The sequence below is a fragment of the Tachysurus fulvidraco genome, chromosome 17 (genome assembly GCF_022655615.1).
Source record: "Tachysurus fulvidraco isolate hzauxx_2018 chromosome 17, HZAU_PFXX_2.0, whole genome shotgun sequence".
In the NCBI taxonomy this organism is placed as follows: Eukaryota; Metazoa; Chordata; class Actinopteri; order Siluriformes; family Bagridae; genus Tachysurus; species Tachysurus fulvidraco.
In genome coordinates, this window is record NC_062534.1 from 15,324,464 (window position 1) to 15,350,320 (window position 25,857).

Sequence of the window (25,857 nt, forward strand, 5' to 3'; positions counted from 1 at the left end):
TGAAATGTAATAAGCCTTCTGGTGCCTTGTATAAGTGACTACTTCTGTAGTAGAGGTAAGTGTCTGGAACAGCATGCCATTCCCCCCAGGGACCCTCCTCTACTAAACTCCCTGCTTTATGCTTAGCCTTTAGGCCAGGAACTGAAATAGAGCGAAGACAGAAAAAACAGGAACAAGAGAATAAAAACAAAAGCCACAAAAAACATTTTATATTTCTCTTTCTTCTCTTAAACAAAGCAAAAAATGTTCAAAGGCTTCATAAATAAAACGATGTACCGTTAATGGCTTGGGGTTAGGAATGCAAAATACATTCTCATTTTAGATGAAATTGGCTGAATGAAGGATGTTGGGCTGTTGTGTTAATGACTGAGTGATCAATACGGGTATGATTAAGGGATGTGATGAGGTGTAGGCCTGCTGACTCAGACTCAGTGCTGGTAATAGGCTTGAAAACCAGTCAAGAGTTGTAGAGTTAATGACAAAGTAACTGGAGGATGTAACAAACAATGGTTCCAGAAAAAAAAAAATAAAATAAATATATATATATATATATATATATATATATATATATATATATATATATATATATATATATATATATATATAATGTTCTGACATTTTCAAAATAGTCAGAAAGATAAAATGGTAAGTTTCCAATGCTTTTCACCAAAATGTCAACAATGGCTAGCATCCCATGTATAATGAAAATTATATACTTATAGTGAAGTAAATTTGTATTGTGTATACATGTGTACAAAATGGATAATTATATAAACATAATATTAATGTCATACATAATATATAATGTTAGTATGGATACTCTCAGTACTCCTACTCATTATGTCTAGTTTTACTACTCACTCGTTAATGTCATCAACATTACAAATTTCCAGTGAACCACTACTTAATGGAAGAACACATTATAGTAAGGGAATTGTAAGAGCAAACCAAAATACAAACTGGTGCAAGGTGAAAGTTTAGTTTTGTGTTGATTCAAAAGCATACGATGCACTTGTAAAGTAAAAAGAAAATAAATGATACACTAGCTAGTGAATTCTCCTGAAAGACATAAAAGACATGCATACAGATCTGCTACTGATGGTCAGATATCCACTCACTCAAAGCAGATTCCTTATGAGAAATCTCCTCACTGCTGACCTCATCTTTCAGACAGCCTGTTAACTGTTAACACATTCATAAATGTGTCTCAACATGAAAACAAATTGTGATTCAGAAGCAGATTTGCCAGAATACACATACATACTAATAGAACAAAAAGAAAAGAAAAGAAATTGTTTGGTTTTCCTTTTTTTATATTTCCATTTTTACACCTACGTGCTTAACAATAAATGTGCCTGCCATTTTATGACCAGTTTTAAATGGGTTAGTAAATCTAAAAAAAAATTTCAATTATTTTTTTTTTTTTACATATATCCACATGCTCATTCTGTAAAAAGACTCAATGACAACCTCTAAAAGATTTTGGAATTATGTTACCCCGATGATCTTGTGAGGTGCGTGTCCAGGCTGTTTTGTTTGTCCATTGATTTAAAGAAGATTCTAGAAATTGTGTTGAATTTGCTTGATCCTTGGAGGGATGTTGTGCCCTTTATCTGCTGTTTGCTTTTAAGAAATTTAACAAAATCTGAAAATTCAGTGATTAGGCTCCTCTTGCTTCCATGGTTTCTTTGGATAAGTATACCACCCAGTACACCATGTTAAATGCCCCAAAGGACACAGGGAAAAGGATGCGTGCATACTTATCAATCTTGCTGGCCCCGCCCATAAAAGCTGCTGGTGGAGCACTGGATGCAGCCTTAGAATCTGTTTTCTGCATATTTTCCAACTTCGGAGCTAGAAGATGATGTAGAGAGCCAGAGCCGGTGGGTGTGTTGGTTGACGAGCGCTCGGGGACTGTTGGCGTCATAGGCGGAGGTGGGGGCGTGGTTATGGAAGCTGAAGCTGGAATCTGTGCTTTGGATTCGGTGAAGGATTTGGGATGGAGTCGTATTTGGCCTGAGGAGCTGCTTGTTGTGCTTGAGCTGGACGATAACTGGCTTGTCTGGACCTCTTTGGATGCGGTCATAGAGCTTCTGCTGCAGGTTTCATTTCTTTGGCTGCCCTTAGGGTCAGGCTGAGACTGAGTCGTGGAGTTTACACGTTTGCGTAGGTTGCCATTAGTGTCTGAGTTTTGCTGTGGGAGAAATAAATAAAGACACAGTGTTCAGCTGATAACAACCAAGAGACCTTTAAACTATTCCTTCTTCCACTTTTTATTATCTCCCAACAACATTCTCATTAACATCAATACTTTATGATCAACAGCATGATTTCATCAGTCATTTCCGTTTTTGTATTTATTTTTTTATTATTTTGTAAAGTAATAACACTTATTTTACGTCCTTTTAAAATGTGTACTTTAATATTAGCAACCATTGTGTCACTCTGGCTTCACAGAATGTTCCAGGAACAGGGGAAAATACACCCAGGATGGGATTCCTGTCCATTATAGGGCACCATACACACATTCACACACTCCTGCACTCCTAAAGGCTTGCTATCCTGGGAGATGGAAGGAAACCCGAGAACCCAGACTACAGTATGTGTACAGTACTTTCAGTTTACATGCAAAAGACAGGAAGTCCAGCTCATAAACGGAACAGAAGACATCAATGACCTAAGCCATCAATGCTTATTATATTAGTATGATTAGCATTGTGCATGACATAATTTTTCACTTCATGCCTAACCTCACAAATGAATGGTATTTTATACCTTAATTACATATGTACCCTACTGAACATATAGCTGCTTACTGTTAATTACTTACAGTATTTGACATACAGCTAAATACTTGTGTGCACTGTCATAAGAAATGAAAAGGCATTAAACAGGACAAAAAGAGAAAAGACTTTTATTCAAATGCAAATGACTCTACAGTAAACTATGTGTGTCTATTCAGGCATCAACTCCAGCAGGAGATGTGCATAGGCCTGCTTTTCATGCATATGCATCAGTAAGAGGCTTTTGCATGTGCTATTCTACTGTCAGTGGGTGGAAAGTGGAGGCGTGCGGAACTGTACTAACCACACAGCTTACATCACCATACAAAAGGGACAGAGAGAAATTCAGGAGTCCAAACTGCACTGTGAATGTGTATGAACTGAATTAATGGTGCCCTTCATGAAAATAAGCAAAAATGAAAATGTAACCAAAATAAGTGGTGTGACGTATCATACAGGAGAATGTTGTATATATTTACTTGAGATTTTTAAATAGGACATTTTTTTCTACTTTTACCCAATTTTATATTAAAATGTATTTTTTTTATTCATTTAATTAATATTATTTTTTTAACAACAAACATCCAGAACAATATCTCTGAAATTCTTCATTTAATGTCTAACATTAAATAAGGTTTGCAAAATCTGAACATTTTAAGCTCCTTTATTTTCTTTTTTTGTGCATGTGAACTTCTCTCAGAAACAACCATTACAAAAACACATATTTCTTTGCTTTCAACCATTATTTAAATTTTTAGACATTGGTTTGTAAATATCATGAAATATCGTGTTACTCAGCAGAGCCAATAATGACATCAATCTTCAGAAAAGCTCTGAAAATAAAAGCAAAAATCCCATCATCACTTTCCCATGCCTATATTTTACAATAGCCAATTTAATTTCAGTTTTATTTCTATAGTGACAGAAAGCAGCTTTACAGAAATCAGAATGTAACATTAAAACATATATTGGTGAGATGTGTCCTAGATGGAAAATCTCAGAAAGTATATATTGAAATGACAATTTAATACTTTTTTAACAGAATGCACAAATATTCCGATCCTAATAAAAATGGTAGAAAGTTCTGAAAAATGTGGGAAGTGGGGCACACGGGGAAGTTAGAATCCAGCTGACCTCAGTGGACTAAAAGGTAATAAAAGGAAGAAATACATTATAATGTCAATTTGTTTGTTTGTACAGACAGACAGACATATGGCAGACATATGGAGAATATTCGATATTGGTATCAGTTATTTTGGCGCACACACACACACACACACACACACACACACACACACACACACACACACACACACACACATGCATGTGTTTAACAATGCAGTAAACAATGCTATTAGAAAATTCAAATAGAAATAATTATTTTTTTATCTTCATGCGCTAATGTCTGCTTATTTTTTGAAGGGTGCCAATAATTTTGGAAAGCACTATAATCTTATATGTGGGTTACTGATATTGCTTTAAAACTGGAGGACACCCTTGGGGTTTCATAGTGTGAGCGACGCAGTGGTGATGTTTAGCGCACTAACCTGCCTCGGCCTTTGTGTACGTACGATATAAACGTCTGCAGCTAAAATTTACAGCCTTTATTAGATCCTGTACAGTACTCTTTATTAGAGTACTGTACAGGACAGTAAAAAACTCCTTTAACTGGTTTTCAACCGATAATTAATTAAATTTCTAGAGATGCAGCTGATTTTTGCTCGTGTCTATTTAATTTTTTTTAATTTATTTAGAAAGAAATTTAAACAAAAAGAGGAAGAAACTCATACTAGGTTATAAAAAGCCATATATCTATCCCAGTCTAGAAAAATAGTATTTAATTCCTTTGTGCAGCTTGGCAAAAGTCTTTACAGCCGTGCCTTGTCCCGGTTGCCAAGGCAACCTTATTAATCCGTTATCCGTATGGCGGTCCACAAAACTACCATCGGCCTGCAATCTTTCCTTATTAAGACTTTCTCCTCATAAAGCTCGGATGTGTTTGGAAAGCACCAATCACAAATGTGGCTTTGAGGCAGCTTAGTCAAAGCCTACAGTATGCACTCAAACCAGGAACTCTTCCATTTAATCAGCAATCAAGTGTGTCTTCAACTGTTGTTTACGTATTTGTGATTTTACAACCATTAATGGACTGTGAGGGCAACAGAAGCTTAAAGCTGTAAATAATCTTAAATCGCACTGAATGATCCCAAATAATGTACTACAGACTGCACTGTGTACTCTACAGTTTAGTGTATGAATTTTAAAAGGGTAGAATCGTCTCGAAAGGAGCACTACGGTTTTTTTTAATAATTGAAAGTACAAGCTTGTTGAAAAATAATCACAATGTGGTTTTGTCCACCGTAGCATTGTTGCCAATCTTGATGTTCACAGTGAGCAGATTTTTAAGAGATAACATCTATAACCTCTGGCACAGGATTATGTGTGCAATGCAGCATGAGAAACACATGGCTGGTGCTACAGTATGTTGTCTGTTTGTCTGCATGTGAAATGACACGTTTTTACAAACCTCTGGTTGGAATAATGTAATGTAACATTAAACAATATTCAATGAGGTTTTTTAAGAAATATTAGAGGAAAATGTCTATGCTTTATACCACACATTCTAACAAATATTGTTTCCAAGTCAGATTATTTAGATTTCTATCCAACAACCTACTGTAAATGACATTTAACCCCTAGATCAATTGCATTGCAGTGAGTGGTTTTATTTAATTTTTTTTCCCCAACAATTTTCACTATCTAGCCAACATCTGATTGGAGACACTGGGTTACAACACTCACCTGTAGGATCTCCTCAGTGTCTTTGCCTTTGCCTGACGACGCAGTGCTCTTGGCAGCTGCTGCGGCCGCATTCTTGGCTGCCTTCTTCTTCGCTCGTTCTGCTTGCACGTTGGTGAAATAGTTTACAGCAGCGAACTCGATGAGAGCCGAAAAAACAAAGGCAAAACACACGGCAATAAACCAGTCCATGGCTGTCGCATAGGAGACCTTAGGTAGAGAGTGACGTGCGCTGATGCTCAGAGTGGTCATGGTGAGGACGGTGGTGATACCTGACAGATCAAAGAACACGAAAATAAACTTTGATTAAAGAAAAAAGCAATCTGTGAACAGTTTTCAAATGCTAATGGTAAATCATACACTGGAAAACATGATAAACCCATTGCAATATAAATATAATATGAAACTTAAATCCATTGGCTGGACAATTCACCGTAATCCGTTGACTTGACGACTTTACTCACATTTTTAAAACAGAAAATCATTCATTTCTAAATTTATCCACCTTGAAAACTCTTAAAGTAAGATTAAATAAAATAAATAAAAATTAAAATAATAATTAAAAAAACATTTTTGAAACATGAATTAAGGATTAAAACTTATGTGGTTCAAAACTTAGATACTGTAAAAGTACAGAATATGAACAGTATGTAATGGTTAACCTTCATGAATCAGACGCTCAAAATGATCTGGAGGACTAAAATCTTTCACAAACATTCCCCATGTCTATATTTAATTCACACCTGTAATGTCATAAAGCTTGTTCCATATAGTCACATACTGTAATATTTAAGTTCTGGTGGTGAAGCCACTTCAATAATAAACCGGTATAATAAAAAATTAAGTCTATTGGATAACCAGATTTGAATACATCACAAGATAATTTATTCTAAACAGAAGCAACTACATGCATGAACAGGTTGCCAGAAAGGTTCATAAGGCATCCAGAAAGGTTCATAAGGCATAAGGCATTATGTATCGTGTGAGTGGGAGGCTTCTACTTTTATGTGGACAAGCAGTGAGAAAGTAGTCATATATGAAGCTTGCTGGATAAACAAAGAACACGTTCATTATAAAATGAACATGTATGCCGGTGTGATAACACCGCCGAATTTACATCTTCCATATATTCATCCCTGGATTGGTTTCTCATATGCAGTGTTTGGTTTGTTTGTGTCTCCTCCTGGTTAGATCTCGTGGTCGAATAGAGCACTAGCCTGATAAAGATACAGATATAGATACACATACAGATAGTGTCATTGTGTTACACCCAAAGAAGATAATATAATACTGGATTGCAATTGCGACAAGATAAAATTACATTAATCAATAACCTATTTAGTTGTATATGCATGTGTGTAAGTGTGTTTACTAATGTAAGATTGCTATGTACTGCACATTCAGTATGCCAAATTTATCCAAAGGTATTATGGAATCACAGCCTGCCTATTAGACTTCTTTGCCTCGCACTGACACCTGCATGGATGCTTACATTTCTTTATCAGTACACATAAAAAAAATATATATATTTTAAAGTTTAAAAATATATATATATTGAGATGCCTTGTTTCCATTCCTCCTGAATCTATTTATACACACAATGCACTGAGTGTCTTACACGTGTCTAAGTCCAGCATTGATTTTATAACTGTCTTTTTTCTGAGCTCCTGTGGTATTAGGAGTCTAATGTTTTTTTTTTTGCCATCATCCTCTGACAAATACAGTGCTATCTGCTGCTTTGCATTTTTTCTGTTTGTGGCACAACTTCCTCTTACTATGCAGCTCGCTTTACTAAAGCCGCTGCATTACTTCAGCTTTGCTTGTGTGAAGGCTTTGTCTATACCTCCAGGCTGGGTTTGTGTTCCAGGCTCCCAAAGATGTGGCACAGTTGAATAAAATAGAGATAAACAAGAAGTGAATCACTATAAACTAATGAGCAGTTACGCCAAGAGTGATCTGTGAGTGTCATGATGCTGATACTGGTATTGAAAATAATGGTTGTTTGTGCCAAAAATGTCTCAAGTCTAAAACAAAAAGCTGCAAAGATACACAGTGTCTCAGAGACAGAAATGGCTATGGGTACACAGAGAGGACTTTGAAGTATTGGAGTGACACGGCATATTATTACAGCAGCGATATTCAGGTCTAAAACTTAGTGTCATTTTTATCCACACGGGGGCGCCCCTAACTCATTGTTAATTAAAATATATTTCTTTGAACGAGCAACAATGAGTGTATGCGTGAGTTTCCTCCTGAACCCTGCCATAAAGCATCCAGTGTGCCAGAATTTGAGTCACCACCCCACACACTCCCATACACACAAACATAAAAGGCAACCAGCATCCCTCTTCTCTTCCTCCTACACACACAAACATGCACACACACACACACACACACACACACACACACACACACACACACACACACACACACACACACACACACACACAAGCTTGACTGCATCAGACAGTGGACAGAGGTATCGTGACAATATTTACACATTACACACAACAGCCTCACACCGACACACAAGATATAGTACAGTATATCATATATAAAGACATCAGAACACAAACGCACAAGAATAGAAATCAACCTATATGAGCACTCTCTTACAAAATGGAATTTCATCATCCACTTGACTTATCAAATTAAGCATTTCAAAACACAAGAGCACAAGTGTAATACAGCATGAACTGGACCGCTTCAAAACAGCACTAGATGATTAACATCATTCTTTCATATATCTGTCACTCTTTATCAAAATCTGTGCAGCACCCATATTCCTGTACAGTACGTTCCTGTTGTAGAACTAGTTCTAGCATGATACAATCCAATTCATTACAAATAAAGGAAAATTCCAGATGTAGCACTGTACATAATGGTTGGATTTCTGCACATTTGCACTGCACTGTGAGACTCTTCTGGCAAAAGAAGTACGATCAGTGAGCCAGATCTTGTAGAAAAATTCACAGTAACTTGAACAATTAAGAGCATTTTAATTGGATTTGTTAGAAAAGTAACACCATCACTAACCCTAACGTTAAACTTTAAGCGGATGAGCAGTAATTGAGTAGTTAGTGGGTGTACTGTGGTTAATTTACATTTTTTAAATGTGCTATTTGGTCTTGACAGCTAGAGTGAGGCTCCCAGTAGAGCAGAGTAAAAGGCTCATACTTCTACATGCACATAATTGTCTGTCCAGTATAATTAAAGGTGGTGCGACACATTTGAAAAAAAAACTGTTCAAAATACAGTACGAATGCACAATTAAAGAGCATATGTCCTGTTCATAAGGTGTGAATAATTTTTTTTTCCAGGCTCTATTTAAATGCTGTTGGCATAATAGGTGTAAACTTGGCGATGAATATCTAATATGAAACTAACTTTATCATCATGTTAAGAAACGTTCTGATTATTTGGAAATAATCTTAAACCTGAATCGTTATTAAAACGCAGTAAAGAATAAAAGTTTGCCTTTAACTATGTGGGATCTTTGCAAATGTAATACCTGCTTTTCAGTCACACAGAGATGCTAATCTAATCAGTTTCAGGCTTAGCTAATCACAATGCGGAAATGCTACAAATACGAGAATGAGTTTTTAAAAACAAAATGATTACTTAGAATCACTTCTTTATTAATCACTGTTACTGTTCTATATCCTTCAAATGTGTAAGCTAATTAAAAGACAGTATGTTCAAATAAAATAATTAAATTTCAAGAGCTAAACATATCACAACACTCCAGATGTCAAATGCTTAGATTCAGCAACAATGTCTGAGTACACTAGAGACAAATGAGCATTTATCAGTTATCTTGAAATAGCTTAATGTTGGTCTGTGAACAAATTCATTGCTCAGCATCCAACCAGCATGTGGAAACATGTACAGGTGAGCCTTTAGCTAGCTACAGTATGTAAACTAAACAGGCTAGTCAGTTTTTTCTTATGTTTTACAGTGTGAATGCTTAAACTGGATTCAACTAAACAATTCCAGGAAATTGTGAATAAGACATTTTTAAGAGATAGCTAGATAGATAATAAACCTAATAACAAACCACTGCTGTTCAAACCCCTAATTTAGTTAGCTTAATGACGTTAACTTTCTTTATAAACTGTAAATAATTGAGGTGGTGTAGGATAACTTTAGGATAGTGACCTTGCTTAGTTAACATGAAAACAGAATAAAAAAAGACAATTTTCCGAGTAGCTGTATAACATATACAATTTTTAATTTCAAATAAATTAAAATAAGTAAGTAAATAAAAGTAATTACTCAAATCAATTTTCACCAGATCATTTATTTACTTTTATTTGTAATTTTGTTGAACAGTACTTCAGGGCTCTCAAGCACTTTTAGGGTCATGATTGAGGACAATGTCCCGTCCAGAGACAAGCTGTTTCGTGTTGAGGTTTTGTTCAAACCGACCATCGAAAATACCCTCTATAATGAATGTTTTTTTTTCATTGGTTGTTGCGTTAAATCTTACCCAGATAGTGCTATTTTCTGATTGCCTATTGTGTAGCCTCTGCTTTTTGATTGGCTGATAAGTGTCAGGCTCGACTAAGAACTCCAGGGGTGACGCGCTTGATTTCTGCCCGGTTCCATAGAGACAGCGATGCGGACTAATACATTTTGGGCACTGCGGCATATTAAATATATGATAAATAGTCAAAAAGTTTTTCTGTGTGAGAAATACGATGTGTGGCGGGAGAGTGCAACAAAAGACCGAAATGCGTGACTGTCACGCTCAATGCGTGACACTTGACAGCCCTGGTACTTTTACACAGTTAATTGTTGCTACAGTAGCAGTAATTTTACTCAGGTCTGTGCTTATCCTTTCCACCACTGGAAATATGCAATCTTCCACAGACCCCTTTTTTAGGACCTAAGCATGCTTTGCTTTAGCTCTCTGATGCTTAACTAATCTGGTTGCCCATATAGTCCATTAATCTCCTACATCTAGGATTAAACAAGATCATGAGACGTGTCGCAGTAGGACCACATCCTTAAAACAACTGCAGCTGAGTTAAGGATGAGGGCACTGATTTATGCCCAGCAGTAACCACACACACACACACACACACACACACACACACACACACACACACACACACACACACACACACACACACACACACACACACACACAAACACACACAAACACACACAGCATTTACAGCTTTAATTACCGAGGTGTGACTAAAAAGCATACATACTCCATATATCAACACAGTGAGTCATTATGTATGGCAGCCTTCATCATTAGCCATCAGCCAAATACCCCGACTCTCAGGAGAATTCTATACACCGTCATTATAGACACAATGATGATATAGAAGGATCACTAAAACATTCCTACGCTGCATCAATTAAAAAAAGTCAGCACTGAGAAAACAAATTAAGCACTGATGATACCATATTGTGCCCACTTGAAATATCGTATGCGTTATTAAACACTGTTAAAGACTATTAATCATATCAAGTGTTCACAGTCCTCTCTCTTTGCTGCTTTTACTCTCTCTACTGTCCTTCATCTCACACTAGTGTCACTATCAACACGTTCATGCCCACTCTGTTGGCAACACTCCAAACACACCACACTTTCAGGAAGCTTCTAAAGGTGGGTCAATGGTACACTTTCCCAGCAAAGAATGAGAGCGTGCTATTCTCAGCATCACCATAGCCCCAGGTAAAGTGTAGCAAGACACAGGGGGGTGCATGTGCATGCGAGTGTGTGTGTATGTGTGTGTATGTGTGTGTGTGTGTGTGTGTGTGTGTGTGTGTGTGTGTGTGTGAGAGAGAGAGAGAGAGAGAGAGAGAGAGAGAGAGAGAGAGAGAGAGAGAGAGAGAGAGAGAGAGAGAGAGAACCTAAGAAAGAGTGAGAGTTGAGATTGTTCAGGCCTACAGACAATTAACCCCTACAGTATTTAGCTAAAGACTCAAAGTCTAACAGTAGGAAAATGGGGAAACGTCATTAGATTAGATGTGAAAAGCTGTGTGAGAGACAAAGACAGAAAGTGAGCAAAAGAGAAAGGCAGGCAGCATTTTCTCTCCACTCCTTTGCTCGTCTATATTTGCATGACAATGTCGTTTCAACCTATGAGAAAGAAAGAGCCGGAACTTTCCAGGGGATTTGTGATTAATACTCACCGAAGACAGTTCTGGCAGGCACAGATTCTTTATTTATCCAGAAGGACACTTGGGAAAGGATTACTGTCATGATGCATGGGATGTACGTCTGAATCATGAAGTAGCCCATTTTCCGTTTCAAGTGGAAATAGACAGTCATCACCACGTATTCACCTGAAACAGAGCAGGAAACAGGAAACAGCTTAAACTTCATAAATCACAAGATGGCTTCTAAATTTTCTCCACATTTTTTGTGCACACAGAGAGAAAACAATATTAAACAAATCATATCATGTTCCGGCTATGATTAGTTAAAAAGTTTCAGCCTGTTTTACAACGAGCTATGCCACATTACAGAAAAAAAAACAAAAAAAAACAAACTTATGATTTGTTCACTGTTCTCTTTAAAAGTGTGTTTGTGACCCAGAAAAGTGAGAACAGTACGTTCTTTAAATAGGCACACTGCTATACAACGAGTATTATACAACAGTTAATTCTGGTCTAATTTGGTTGGTCGAGCGGTGTTCTAAGAAATGCTTATATTTCTTATAACTGCACTGGGATGTTCACTGTGTGTATAACTCCACTCGTCTGTATCCACCATGTTTGTGACATCACCAGCAGATATTTTTTAGGAATGTAGCGTTTGACGTTGAAAGCTTGCCATTTGATTAAAAGGAATCAGAGAGGCCAAATTCACCGAAAACACCCTTTTCAGGAATGTAGAAATGAATGTGATTTAGATTCCGATTTTATTTCCACTAATGTAGCAAATATAGAGAGAACATTTTGCAATTTTGTGTTACTTACACAGTATTCTTTTCTTGTACGGTATATAGAACCACTGTTTAAAAGCAATATCGCACTGGAAATCTTTGAAATCCCACCACCACCGAGCTGCCACTGCTAGGCCCTTGACCAAGGCCCTTAACCCTTAACTTTTTTTTATTTGGATATACTGTGTGAGATAAAAATAAGTCGCTGTGAAAATATCGAAGTGGCTTCCTGTGGATTCCTCTATAACACCACAGCATCACAGCCACACCGACATTCGGTATAACCCCACTCGTGCTCATGCGATATTGCTTAAATAAGAAATAATAAGACACAAACTGGTGGTTTGTTTGTAAGATAAAGGACAATTGTATTTTGTGACAGTGAAAAAAAAACACCAAGCTCTCAACACAAAACAGCTGAGAGTGGATCTAAAACGTATGTATGCAATAATAAAGAATTAACTATAATCTGGAACTATAATGTCTCTGTGAAGTTCTCTCTATGTCCGTGTGGGTTTCCTTCAGGTTCTCTGGTGCCCTTCCACTTCTCCAAAACAGAAGGTGGATAAGCTTTGCTAAAATGCCCCAGATGAATGTGAATGTAAATGCCTGTATGCAAGGTGTCCTGCAATGGACTGGTGATCCATCCAGGGTGTATTCCTGCTTATGAATGCACCACGTCCCTGACGATAAAGTGATTACTGAAGATGAATGAATGAATATATTTATTGTTGCTCATTTTTATTGCTTTCTAAAATGAGCCTAATGAAATGGATGTGTTTGGACCATCTGTTTGATGTGAAGCGTGCGGTTATACTGAAAGCAGCAAAAAATCCCATTGTAATGCATTTAAATTCGTAGTTTATTTTTAGCGTTTATTTATTTATAACGCTGAGTGCTCTCCGTTTCTGTTTTCCTCCAAACATGTATTCATTTCACAGGCACTTTTTTCAAAAGCAAGGTGAGGCAGAAATATAGCTGAGATGGTGAGCGTTAAGGGTCTTGCTGAATGGCCCAGCAGCAGCTTTCTGACCTTCCTGGGATTTAAACTTAGAACGATTTAATCTGTTAACTAAATGGATACCAGATTCATGGACATATGAGTCTACAATGATGATGCGTAGCTACCATACTACGTTGCATATCGCACTATTTCTTTAGTGTGTCACTGTATTTATGTCCACTGTACATGTATTAGATTAACTGTTAACTGTCTAACTTACAGTTCTAAACTGAATCTACTGCCTGTAGTAGTTTAGTACAATCTGTACAGAGAGCTCAGTTTGTAAAAAACATTGGAGCAATGGATATGTGTAGTCACTCTTGCTTAATTGTAATATTTTGTCATGGTATTAAATATATTTTGTACTTTAGGTGTTGTGCTGCATTTGTGCAAGTCCTAGTTCTCCCTTTCCTGCTAGTGTTGTGGCTGTTGGCACAAAAAAATATAACTTATTCTATTTTATTCTATTCTATTGTATTCTTTATATTACACTATATTTTATTCAACTCTACTCTACTTTCTGTTTTACATGGAATGTTCAAAGAAATCTTATCCTTACCCACTAAAATGTCCTGACCGTAAAATCCTACAATCCTGAATTATATCAGTATTATATAATACACCATGTCAGCCACAAAAGATTTGCTAAGGAAGAGAAATAAGACATATATATCTAAAGACACTCTGTGAGTTTTTATCCCCACTGAAATTATGGTGTACAATATTTGTGATTATATCTGACGTATATTTCTTTTCCTTTCCTTCGGTGTCCCAAGTGATTTGATATAAACCTTAAAATTTATTACTACATTTAATGCATTTGGTGTAGAAACAACTCAAGCTATACTTTATCTGCAACAGAAGGTAATTTGTCATTTTGTTCGAAGGATCCGAGTGTGTACCTGTAATAGATTTGACGGTTTCACTGGAGACAGTATGTCCAATCAGATCATACTGAACAAGGCTGGACGACTCACTAGGAACTTCCACAGAGTGTTTGGTCCATGTGTAGATCACCTCAGTCATAGGGTAAGCATCTAGGGAGATAAACACTGTTATTTTTTCAAGAAAGATGAGCTGGATACAATATGTCATGGCACTGAGTGTATGTGTGTGTATGATGAGGAAAATCGAGAGGGAAAAATGAAAAAAGAAACAAAAAGGTGTCAAAAAATGCTGATCTGTTGTAATGTCACAGTGATTTTGAAATAAAAGTTATTTTGAGAGCAGTGTTTGAGCCTGCAGATGGACAGAGTGGACAGAGAAGAGTGAGGAAGTTAGAAGTGATGTTTCAATATCTGAGAAGTGGAATTAGCATGGAAAGGTGCATGTGTTTATATCAATTCTGTGAACATGTTCATGAGTATTGGTTAATTTTAGATAGGACAAGATATGACACATGATGGCTGACTGTCATCTCCAGCGTGTCCCCGGTGTGTCTCAGTCAGTGTTCGAACACACGTGAGGACTTCACACTCAGTCACACCGCAGTCACACTACACACTGCAATTACTGCTACACAAACAAGCATGAAATGAGCAATCATAGAAAACCGGGCAGAGCTCAGTGGATGTGAAATACACTGGAGTATCGCTCTATACATCAAGAGCCAAATGAAGAGCTGAGTATATGTTGAGGATTTTGGTCCATCTTTCAGCTCCCATAGTCCCAATTCTCCTGTCCTCCTTTGAGACCATCCATCTTTTTCTGTCACCTCCCCCTTCTTTCTGAGTCCCCACAGTAGTGTTACGAAGAGCTGAGACAAAGAAGTAGTGTGATGCAGAGCTAAGACATTGCACAAGCGTGATGACAGAAACACTCAAGCAACAATATGAGGGGTGCATGTGAGGTTAAAGCACATGCAAACGTACAAGTACAGGAAGGAAAAAATTAAGTAAACCCATTACAAAAATGAGCATCATAATTAAAATAACATAATTATTCATCAGAAGATGACCATTGTACAAAAGAGAGAGATTGAGAAGGTAGGACCCGGAATAGGTCTACATTGTCCCGGGGCAAAAAAAACCCCAAAAAAACCTTAGTGACCTTGTCAGCTCTGCAGGATTCCATCAGCTACCTGTCTGCCTGCTTCCCCTCAGGCATATACAATAGAGTCAAGTTAACTATTCTCCCAAACCGAGATTAATGAAACCTCCTTTTTAAAAAAACAGAAACTTGTGTGTCCTCCTCCACAAAGTCACAATCTAACGACTTTGGGTAGCAGAGGGAGGGGCTCTGAAAACCCTCTCGCCAGTCAAGCTTTTCTTTTCCCCATCTCCTGGACTGATTTTATCTACAAATCTGTCGGCTCGGGAAGATAAAAGCCTCCTGCTGTACACCAACCACAGAGTGCCTCGATCAGAGATTAGTTTTCCCCTCTGCTTTTTAGCTTTCCTTTTTTGCTGACTGACCACCATAGAGGCAGGTGCTGATAGAGGGATTCTTTGTTCAGATCTAATTTTGCATCTATACACGCTCGCAGAAAAAAAAGAGCAATTAAAGGAGCTAATTTATATTTCTGCATGTGACAAATGGAGATTGAATTGCACAAGAACATCCATAAAATTCAGTGCTGCTTTATACTGAGATTCAAGGCACTTTGCTTCCACATTACATTAGACCCTATAAATATGATTCACTGCAAATACAGACCATTTACTTGCCACCATTCTGAGCTTCTTATTTAGGGAGGGTTGCACTGGTGGATGTATTTCAGGCAAAACTGTTCATGCTTGGACAAGTTTGGGTCTTTATCAAGTCTTTTTTTATTCCACTAATACATTCCCTTCTACCTCCTTAATTGTCAGCTTCCTTCCTTTAATGGTTTGTAGCCTCAAAGATATGAAGCCACAAAAAAAAAAGATGGTCTGAACCTCAAAATCAGAACTCAGGCTATGGGTGTCTGTCATAATAATAACACAAATCTCCATATTACTATACAATCAAAATGTTCAAAGAGTTAGAATTAATATACACTGTTGTGGCAGAGAGCATGGCCAAGCATCGGCTGTGGGCAAAGAGGAGGCGAGTAAAAAGGTACTGTACTGTATGTAACTTGATGACTCTCAAACCAAGGTTACTTCTGTGTAATTCTTTGAGCTATTAGGTGTTTTCCCCAATAAGAGAGAGAGAGAGAGAGAGAGAGAGAGAGAGAGAGAGAGAGAGAGAGAGAGAGAGCTAGGCAGCTCAGAGGCATAAAAACAAAAGAAAAGTAAGAGGGAAGAATAAAGAATCCTTTTGAGCTGTCACAAGCCTGCCTTCTGTCTCATCAATCCTGAATTAACCCAGCAAAATGTAACAACTGTATATCTCAGCGCCCATACAGTTATTCTCAGACAAAAGTATTACTAATAACTAGTTTTTACCTCAAATTAAATCCAACACAGCAGCATACATTAAGAACTGGCTTTGCCTATTTGCGAACTTTAAGAAAAAATCTCCTGGTTGAAACAAGATCTACAAGATTCTCCAAGATTTACCAAGATTCAAGTGTCTATTTAAAAAATACACATAATGTATTTTTTTTATAAACACGTGCATAATTCCTTATGTTGTATAATATAAAGATTTGTATTATTCAAAAATAATAGTAGAAGATAATAATAACAAAAATTATCAGTGGTGTAAAAAACTTTTTTTCTGGTCTATACATGTATTCTAATCATAACATTCTCATGTACAACAAACATTCATTCATTGAACTTATATGGCTCAACACAAGTCACAGTTTACTGTATCCCCAGCTATAATAAGGCCAATACCCTGCATACAATGATTGCCTTAATGCAAGAGCGACTCTTTAAAGTTTAGTCTTTATAATTAGAAGTAATTCGGAAATACTCATCAGTGCTTTTACAAACTGTAATGGGAAAAGTTGGCAGTGACATTAACTTCACTGCAACCCTACTGCACCAAACTGGTCACATTAAGAGAATGAGGAAACTTACAGCTGCCAAACTTAAGTGGACAGGAATGGCCATCCATAGGAAAATCCACTAGCTTCATTGGACACTCTGCACTGATTGTCAGCCTGTAAAGCAACACAAACAAGCACAAATGACACATGTGACACATATGTGATATACTGACATGCCTTCATACGAAAAATAATACGCAGCCATGACTTATTACAGTTCAAGAGTAAGATCAATACAGTAAACTGTCAGAATGAGATAAAAGAGTTGAGGTTATGAATTAGTTACACAAGAAAAAGTATGTAAAAAGTGGAGTGTGCTTATTTTTTAAAGACATGATGTATAAATATTCACACATTTTACTAGTTACTGGACGTCTTTTTCCAGGAGTAGAAGATTCATTTTGCAAAAAATTGATTATTAAACCCTGTATATATGAGCAATCCAAATGTAGCCACATTTAACATTCTTATGTCCATGCTTTGCTATGTCTTACTAATCCATGCATTTCTTCTAATCCATATCTTTCTCACAAAGTCATAAACATTATGATTAAATATGGATGTCATTAGAGAGGCTCTACATGTAATAACTTACTGCTAATGGAAAATGATCTAAACTGCTTATCCATGAACCTGGAGACTATGCCAGGGGACTCATGATACAAGGCTGGGGAAAACTCTGGATGAAGTGTCAACCTATCACAGAGTGCAATCGCACACATAAACATACATTCACACACTACGGATAATTGAAAGATGCCAATCATCCTCCAACACATGCCTCTGAACTAGAGAATAAGCAGGAGTACTGGGAGAAAATGCAAACACTGCATCAGGCAGGTTGGAGGTGGAAATAAAACCATAAACCCTGAAGGTGCAAGGCAAACACTCTTACCCATAATGCACTTAATGAAAAAAAACTATAATAAATATTTCCTGAGACAAAATAAATGTACTTGTTATGTCATCTTGTTAAAAAAGGATCTGAAGAACTCTTCAATTCAGTTCTTAATAAACAGAATAGAGTTGCAATCTTTACAAATCTGTCTATATACATATCTGCACATAAATCTATGTACATTTTACATTTTTATTAAAGTATATTCCTTATATGTACCTCATGGTGTAAAGGATTGTGCCATTTTTCATTATGCGGAAGAGTTTGTTCGGGGCAGTTATATTGTGAGCCACAGATCTTTTCCCATTCCTGAAGAAGGTGTCAGGAGTCCACACTTTGGTCACCATCAGGTTATTTAGTCGCAAAATCTCAATTGGTCCCTCATACCTAAGCCTTCGGTCCTCCCACGTCTGTCGGAAAAACACATCTATTGTGTACTCCTGAAAAGAAATGCAGAATCAAAGCAACCGGACGTGAGCTTTCAAACATGAAACATGGAACCCTGACTTGACGTTTATATGCTAAAATGGTTGTTGCATCAGTATATTGTTGGTTATTTTCAGTGTGTGATTAATCATGTTCCCTGTCTGAATGTCTTTTTTTATTTTTCTAAAGTGCAATGGTGCATTTACAGCAACTAAACACTTCAGAGTACTGATTACATCATCCAGAAAAAAATCACTGCTGAATATTCACTATAGTACATGTTGTTCTCCTGATAACCTGATTTGCTTGATAATAGGCTGGTTGAGAGTTTACATTATATATCATCTTTATATATTGTGTATGTATGACTGATGCTTTCAGTACTAGTGGGTATTTTAAGAACAGCTACAATTTGTTCATGTGAATTATCCCCATTTTTAAGGATCGGTTTTTATTCATACATACCATTTCCACATCAGATACTGGGCCAAAACTAGTGACGTAGATATCAGTCTTTACCTCAGTCACTGGACCTAATAAAGGATAGACACTGTTATTCATTTGGTATGCTATGGCTTCAATTTAGGTCTCTGCTAGAAATTCTACAACCTGTACAACTACCTCGGGTCTATCTCAAGCGTCATCGGGCAACAAGGCAGGATACACCCTGGACAGAGTGCCAACCCATTGCAGGGCACACACACTCTCATACTACGGACAATTTTCCAGAGATGCCAATTAACCTACCATGCATGTCTTTGGACCGGGGGAGGAAACCGGAGTACCCAGAGGAAACCCCCGAGGCACGTGGAGAACATGCAAACTCCGCACAGACAAGGCTTAGGCGAGAATCGAACCCCGATCCTGGAGGTGTGAGGCGAACGTGCTAACCACTAAGCCACCGTGCCCCCCAGAACCCTGTACACCACAATGCATAAAATCATGCAGATACAGGTCACGAGCTTCATTGAATGTTCAAACAAATATCAGAATGTGGAAAGAGTGACTTTAATCATGGCATGTTTAGTGGTGCCAGATGGGTTGGTTTAAGTATTTCAGAATCTGCTGATCTGCTGAGATTTTCGCACAAAAGAGTTTGGAGAGTTTACACAGAATGGCTGTCGAACACAAAAAAATGCCTCACCCGACTGCAGACCTAGTCTTTTTCCAGACGTCATCTGTCCAGTTTGTATGAATATTTTGTGCATGCCAAGAAGCTTTATTGCTCATCATGGTGGTAAAGACTAATTATTTGAGTTACTATAGGCTTCCTCTCAGCTCAGACCAGTCTAGTTATTTTCCTATGAGCTCTCTCTTCAACAAAGTGTTTCCACTGACATAATTGTCATTTGTTTTTCACACCATTCTGAGTAAAAAATCCCAGGATTCTGAAATATTCTGAAATACTCAAACTAGTCTATCAGGAGCATGAACTGAAGCTCTTGACCTGTATCTGCATGATTTAATGTATTGTGCTGCTGCCACATGATTGGCTGATTAGATTAAAGCATAAATGAGCAGTTGTATAGGTGTTCGTATTAAAATGGACAATTAGAGTATTATAAAAACGTTACCATTCCCAATGTAATACTGGACTATATCCTATTCCTGTAATGTTTGCTGACATGTTTTTTTTTTGTTTTTTTTTTTTGTTTTTTTTTATCAACTTATTTATTTAGCTGTGGATTTTAAATAATATACAAACTAAAACCTCTTATAAAAAAAGTGAACAGGCATTAAAACATTGTATTATTTGTAGTATTATATGATGACTTAGTCTGTAATATTCATCAGAGAAAAATACCCCAGAACTCTTTATAGCACATTGAGTTTGCCTTCCCACATGATTGCTCTGAAAATGATGATTATGGCTCTGAATCTAACAAGAAGACTTGAAATACACAAAAAATCTCCTGAAGTTACTGTAGTTCTCACATCTCACATCTGTTATCTCACTGAACATGCTTTTGCCATAGCATGCTCATTTGGGTTGCACACTTTATGGACTGAACTGAATTCAAACATTAAATAAATGGCTGCAGAAGGCAGACACTGCATCATTACCCTGCCAGCTGAAAGTTCTGAGAGAAAACAGTTAAAAAGAAAAAGAAGAAGACAAACAGCTCGGCTGCCAAGTTTCAAGTACTACCGTGGCCAACATTCGCACCTAAATACAATTTAACTCAAGCCCTTCCAAATACCTCCAACAGAGTCCAAATCTGTCCTGAACATATGACTCCTGATGAGGAGAATCATGCTGAACTTCAGAGAAAATAATTGTTTATCTGGTGATCATTGCAAAAATGTGAAACATGATGCTGAGCACATAGAACTAAACACTCTCATAGAACTAAACACTCGCAATCCTTGCAAAAGTAAAAAATCAGGTCTAGTGTTGTACTATCATTTTATTATCAACAGTGATTTGCATTGCATTTATTTTAAAAATATCCATGATTAACTGAACACCAACTGAACAGTCAATAAGCCTGTCTGAGACATAGGTTGTTCACAGCATACTGTAAAACATTTATTGTTTTGCAATTGCGTTTTTATACACATGTTCACATCTGAACCAAATTTTCAAATAGCAGACAGAATTTTTTTTTAAATTTAACTATGTAATATATTTGAACAAATACAAAATTCTTCAAACAAGTCCATCTGTCAGGTTGAGGTCAGACTGTGCTTGCTTACTTGCATACAATTCCTTTGCATTACCCTATCACCAGTTTCCAATAGCAACACAGATCATTGCAGTGGATATAAACCACAAGTCTTAGATAAATGGTTAAATTACAATTGTAAATAAAATTTAAGGCAAGTAAGCCAATTAATTTACTACATCAATAATACAAAAATATCTCCTCTATTCACCTATATTTGTGTTACGGTACACATAAAAAAACTTAGTTGGGATTGCATAAGTATTTAGTCCCATTGCTGTGAAGTCCATAATTAATTCTTTTGGAAAGACATGGTTGCAGCTTGCTAATGAGGAGTTACACATCATTAGCACATTCTTTAAGTAGCCGATTTAATTCCTCTATTTTGCCCCCTAGTGGAGTAAAAGAGAATAGCACTTTCTCAAGTCTTACGAATGATCATGAATCTAAATTTAGTTCATCAGAACATGCAGCAGGCCATGGCATACAGTTCGTCTGACACGTCTGGTATATGCTTTAAGTGGATCATTGTAAGAGTTTAGTAAATGTTAATAGGGAAAATTACACCAAAACTTTGGGTAAAAAATCTATAAAACAACTGATGCACACTTCTCTAAAGATAAGTTATGTTTTTTCCATGATAACATATGCATATGTCATAAATACATGCAACCAACATCTGCATTTATTTCTTACAACACAAGTTCCCAAAACCTGGTTCTGGAGTAAACCTCTGCCTGCATGGTGTTCTCCCTGCTCTAGCACAAACACTTCGACTCAGCAATAAGCTGTTGAATCTCATGTGTTAGAAGGAAAAATGCTGGTATGGGAAATGTGGCTTACTAAGGCTCAAGAGCACATTTTTAGCATACCGCTTGGGGAAGGTGTCTGTGGATGAGCTAGCAAGGTAATGTCTAATTTGTCAAATCTGAGCATGTTTTCATATGTATATTTAAATATGTATGAGACTGAACAGAGCACATTCAAAACTGTATGAAAGGGGCAATCATGCTGGAAAGCTTCAAGTTTTGAAAAAAGCTGAACATTACTGACTGACCACCATGGCGAGACCCAACAAAAAAAAAAAGCATTTGCATAAGTATGCTCTGTGGGAAATGACAGGATTGTTCAAAAATGTTTGTGGGTGCAGATCAGATTGGTCAAAAAAATTTGCAGGAGTTGGCATCATTGGGTAAAAGTATCTGCAGGAGTATACGGGTTTGGTCGAGTATCTGTCGGAGTTTGCAGGATTGATCAAAGGTTTCTGCAGGAGCTGGCAGGATTGGACAAAATGTCTGTGGAAGGTTGAGGGATTGATCAAGATTGCTTGTTGGAGCTGGAGGGATTGATCAAGACTGTCTGTGGGAGTTGGAGGGATTGATCATGACTGCCTGTGGGAGCTGGAGGGATTGATCATGACTGCCTGTTGGAGCTGGAGGGATTGATCAAAACTGTCTGTGGGAGCTGAAGGGATCAATCAAGGCTGTCTGTGGAGCTGGAGGGATTGATCAAGACTGTCTGTGGGAGTTGGAGGGATTGATCATGACTGCCTGTTGGAGCTGGTCTGATTGATCAAGACTGTCTTTGGGAGTTGGAAGGATTGATCAAGACTGTCTGTAGGAGTTAAATGGATTGATCAAAACTGTCTGTGGGAGCTGAAGGGATCAATCAAGGCTGTCTGTGGGAGCTGAAGGGATCAATCAAGGCTGCCTGTGGTACAGTAGCTGTAGGGATTGAGGAAGTCTGTAGGAGCAAAAAAGTTTGATCAAGACTATCTGTGGGAGCTGAAGGAATTAATCAAGACTGTCTTTAGAAGTTGGAAAGATGGGTCAGGACTGTCTTTGGGATCTTTTGGGATTGGTTGACGTTCTGTATGATCTGCAGACATTGGTGAAAAGCTGTGGGAGCTGGAGGGATTGATCAAGAATGTTTGAGCTAGAGGCAATGGTCAAAAGTGTCTGTGGGTGTGGATGAGATTTCCTGAGTGAGCAGTGAGGGTTTAAAAAAAAAATTGAATAAAATGTTCACATGTTCTCTTATTCTGGTTAGCCTGGACAAACTGAGCATACTTTCCAGATTGTTTTAAGGGGATTAAACCTTATTAGATTTACATTAGAAATATAGAAGGCACTAACCAACATGTAGGAGGTCAGAGTTTTCAGCTTTGAGTTACACACATTTTCATTTACAATAAAACTGAATCCAAATGAATGCTGAAAACCTTTATTTAACAATGTACACTATTTTAGCACACTTTGTAAGAGTTAATTTTCTTTCTAAACCGTATTTGATCATTCAATATAGTGAATAATAAGTGATAATTCAGTATTTTATGATGTGATATCAGACAGCATCCTTCCAATAAAAAGGAGGGACTATAGACACTGTAGGTAGGAAAGCATCTGAATTTCAGATTAATTCTAATAAATTTATTATACAACTTCCCTTAAAGATGATGCACTCTATTACACTGGTCGACTGTTTTATATATTTTTAGTTCTTTACTTTTGATACGTACCGCCGAATCCAGGGCGCAGTCTGTTGTCATAACCCTCCAGAAGTCGGTCTAAGATCTGGGTGAAATTTTCAGGGTATAACTTCTCATCCTTCTTTACCTGACCTGAGATTTTCTTAATGCTGCAAACGACACGCAACAAGACATAACGCGTTAGGATGCGCCATCGACCCGCAAGCACAGAAAACGTCAATATCATTATCTGTCATTTCAGACACGTAGAACAGTGCCACTGCACTTGAACTTGACTTCATATGTGACCCGAATGTGTTCGAACTCGATGTTAGAATATGGTGCCAAAACTAGACGCGAGTGCGCAACGTGTATGGAACTCACCAAGCCGTAACGCACAGAAAGTAGAAGAGTGTGGAAATGTAAGTGGGGCACATTGCAATCACCGTCTCCTTCTTGGCCAAGACCATCTTTTGCATGCCATACTTCAAGCTCCTTCACATTTCCAAACGTCTTGTCCCAGGGAAAGGTAGCAGGCGAGAAAAAGAGCGCATCAGCGCCAAATGCTCTAAAACCATCACCCCAAAATTCTCGAACACCAGTTATACAAAAATCAAGCAAAAAAAAAAAAAAAAAAATCAAAAAAAAAAAAAAATCCGTCTAAAGTCCCATATCTTCACGCGAGGTATATATCCAAAGGTAAAGCTCTGGCAGTGTGTAAAAACATCCTCATAGCGAACGGAGATGTTGCAGTGCAAGATTCTCAGCGCCTAAACCTGGGCTGTGAGTCTGCAGCGCTTCAAGCGCACAGTGAGAAGAACGCAGAACTCAGCGCACAGCGTGCCAGATTGAACCGGCGGTTTCTAATCCATTCAAGGTTTTAAAAGCCTCCCAGTTCATCATAAACCAATCCAAAGTGTAAATCTGAATTGATATACATAATATTTCCCAGGGGAATGCAGATTTTATAACCCCACTATGAGTGAACCTCTCTCAACTGAGAGTTAATCCGCCCAATCTGGCAACGCTGTTTCGTTTGGGTGATGGCGAAGTATAACAAGACAAGCCATGCCTTGTTACTGCGTGAAAACTTTGCCTACGTGTTAATTGATGTTCATCCATTCAATCAGAGGTGTAAATTTCAACGTGAGCCTGCAGGTATTAATCAGTGTGTGTTAGATTAAGTGTTATAGACACTTTTCTCGAAGGATTGCAATTAATTATTGTTAGAATAAAAAGGTTGCCACTAAGTTCACCAAAGCACAAGTCTGTGCAAGGAAACAATAACATCGTGGAAAAAATTAAATGGGTCACATTTTGTCTCAACAATCTTATGTGAAACACACACACACTTTCACAGGTACAGTCACATTGTACAGTAAGTGGGACAAACTGCATGCTGCTTCACAGATTTCAGTTCACCTGAGACAGGACAAAGTCTTCAGTGTGTGTGTGTGTGTGTGTGTGTGTGTGTGTGTGTGTGTGTTTTGGTCACTGACAGTATGTTTCCATTGTGTCACCCTTCACTGTTGACTTTGCTATTTGCAAGGCATACACGAGTGCCACGTTTAATCCTAGCAATGATAGAGGAAAGTTAATTAACACCTGCAGGCTGAACATGAAGTCACATTGGGAAGATTGGCAAAGTGCTATCTATGGTTTTTAATCAGCTAGGGTTTATGCACATATACGGTATAATGTGGGGTAAAAGGTACTCAGTGTGCACAGTTTGTTGCTCTGAGTTGCTATGTAGAACAGGAAAATAGGATGTTTCCCATAAACATGTACATCTAGGCTGGATTTACTGAGATTGACCAATGTGATACCATAACACAATATACAGAGTGGAAGAGTTTTCACAGTTAAAATTATGATTTTTGGTCACTGACAGTATGTTTCCATTGTGTCACCCTTCACTGTTGACTTTGCTATTTGCAAGGCATACACGAGTGCCACGTTTAATCCTAGCAATGATAGAGGAAAGTTAA

General features: G+C 37.5%; 1 protein-coding gene across 2 annotated transcripts; it reads right to left on the minus strand.

Annotated features, from left to right (window-relative positions):
- Positions 1-618: 618 nt before the first annotated feature.
- On the minus strand, positions 619-24,862 carry gabra4 (gamma-aminobutyric acid type A receptor subunit alpha4). 2 transcript variants are annotated; one of them, XM_027135119.2, is made up of 9 exons: positions 24,254-24,858; positions 23,921-24,039; positions 19,202-19,269; positions 18,530-18,750; positions 17,444-17,526; positions 14,396-14,530; positions 11,736-11,888; positions 5,586-5,854; positions 619-2,194 (listed from the first exon to the last, which is right to left on the minus strand). In XM_027135119.2, exons 1-9 carry the CDS (start codon positions 24,346-24,348, stop codon positions 1,661-1,663), a joined length of 1,677 nt encoding a protein of 558 aa, XP_026990920.1. In that variant the 5' UTR covers positions 24,349-24,858; the 3' UTR covers positions 619-1,660. The 2 variants fall into 2 exon arrangements, with proteins under 2 accessions (XP_026990920.1, XP_026990921.2); XM_027135120.2 differs by lacking the exon at positions 619-2,194 and adding an exon at positions 3,536-3,926 and having other exon boundaries at positions 24,254-24,862.
- Between the last annotated feature and the right edge of the window lie 995 nt (positions 24,863-25,857).

Bases quoted from the DNA above. Each gene is read 5' to 3' on its own strand.
- gabra4 (XM_027135119.2), bottom strand. From the start codon at position 24,348: ATGCAAAAGATGGTCTTGGCCAAGAAGGAGACGGTGATTGCAATGTGC. The intron at 17,527-18,529 runs GTACATATAAGG...GTTGCTTTACAG, and splicing joins ACAATCCTTTACACCATGAG to GCTGACAATCAGTGCAGAGT. The intron at 5,855-11,735 runs GTGAGTATTAAT...TTGATCTGTCAG, and splicing joins GCCTGCCAGAACTGTCTTCG to GTATCACCACCGTCCTCACC.